The sequence below is a fragment of the Propithecus coquereli genome, unplaced genomic scaffold (assembly GCF_000956105.1).
Source record: "Propithecus coquereli isolate 6110/MARCELLA unplaced genomic scaffold, Pcoq_1.0 Scaffold49, whole genome shotgun sequence".
Lineage (NCBI taxonomy): Eukaryota > Metazoa > Chordata > Mammalia > Primates > Indriidae > Propithecus > Propithecus coquereli.
The window spans coordinates 7937395-7938754 of NW_012150729.1; the positions used below are offsets into that span (position 1 = coordinate 7937395).

Consider the following 1360-nt stretch of genomic DNA (forward strand, 5'->3'; position numbering starts at 1 on the left):
TATTTACTAAGCACTTAGTATTGCTAAGTGCTGTACTTGCATTTTCTTCTTGGATTCTCACAACACTGTGAGATAGACACTGAATTATTATCCTTTTACAGATGAATTAACTAAGTCTTAGAGAGGTGAAGTAATTTGCTCAAAGTCAGTTGCAGAGCTTGGACTATGTGGTACAGCCAGAATTTGAGTCAGGCTGTGCGTCTCCAACAGCTGCACTCGTAACCACCAGGCTCCTATCAGGTGGAGGTTCTTCACTGTTTGTGTACATACCAAGGGCTCCATGAAAACCACTGACGTAAACTAAAGAGCTTGTAAAAATTGTAAGGTTTGGTGTTATAATGAGTAATACTTACATTAACAGAATCAACTGCTGCATACATAATATCCATCCATCCCTTAAAGGTTGCCTGTAAATAGAACATTTATAGAATCCGAATGTGAAGCCCATAATAGCCACAGAGTTTTATCTGTTTAATGTTATCACATTTACTAATAATAGATTAGTAAGTTTTTCTGTATTTCGAAATATCAATTTAATATAAGATGCTATATATTTTTTAAAAAGGACACATTCCCAAGTCACATTCTACATCTTAGTCCTAATATTTCCAAATTGTCACATTTTGCACATGAACTTTCAATTTTCCAAATGTGGAGGAGAATTTTATGAATAAGGCAGGAACCATTTTTTCTCCATTTCTTAAGGATTCTCTGTGACAGTGGGAAGTTCCTCTAATTTCTCTACAGTGTAAAGCAGGAAGTTCAAAAATTCATTTTTGAAGCAATATTCAGATGGTACAAAGTGGGGGTCCAAATGACAACAAATATCAATTATAGATTAATAACTCCCAAATGCAACAAAAACCTATGCTGCTTAATTCAGGTTAAGCACATGTTCTAGGAAAGACCAACTCTGTTTTTAAAGTCACACAGTACTTTAACTTCTAATCAATAGATTATTTAAAGAATGACTTATATCCTTTACCCAATATGCATTTAAATACCAAGCATTCATGAAAGGGGTCACTTACAACTTGAAGCAGAGATAGGTAACCGAGTCCGACGTTATCAAAGTTCACTTTCAAGTTTTTCCATCGCACATTTTGACTAACATTCATGAGGGCAAAACACTCAGAGCGATTTTGAACTTGACTTGTAGGGAACCGTGATCCATCTGTGGTGTTAACACACTCGTAGAACTTGCCAGCAAACAAATTTACTCCCATGATGCTAAATATTAGCCAGAATATAAGACACACAAGTAGCACATTCATGATGGAAGGAATTGCTCCTATGAGTGCATTCACAACCACCTTGTATTCAGAAGAAAGAAAAGAAGGATCAGGATTAATAAAAAATG

The 1360-nt window shown here is 35.4% G+C and overlaps 1 protein-coding gene across 1 annotated transcript in view; it reads right to left on the reverse strand.

Annotated features, from left to right (window-relative positions):
* The window catches only part of SCN9A (sodium channel, voltage gated, type IX alpha subunit), a 203711-nt gene that overhangs the window by 29162 nt on the left and 173189 nt on the right, over nucleotides 1-1360 (reverse strand). The window contains exons 22-23 of the mRNA XM_012655824.1: nucleotides 1032-1313; nucleotides 354-407 (exon numbers count right to left, since the gene is read on the reverse strand). Coding sequence (XP_012511278.1) covers nucleotides 354-407; nucleotides 1032-1313 — 336 coding nt within the window. The remainder of the gene's footprint in view (nucleotides 1-353; nucleotides 408-1031; nucleotides 1314-1360) is intronic.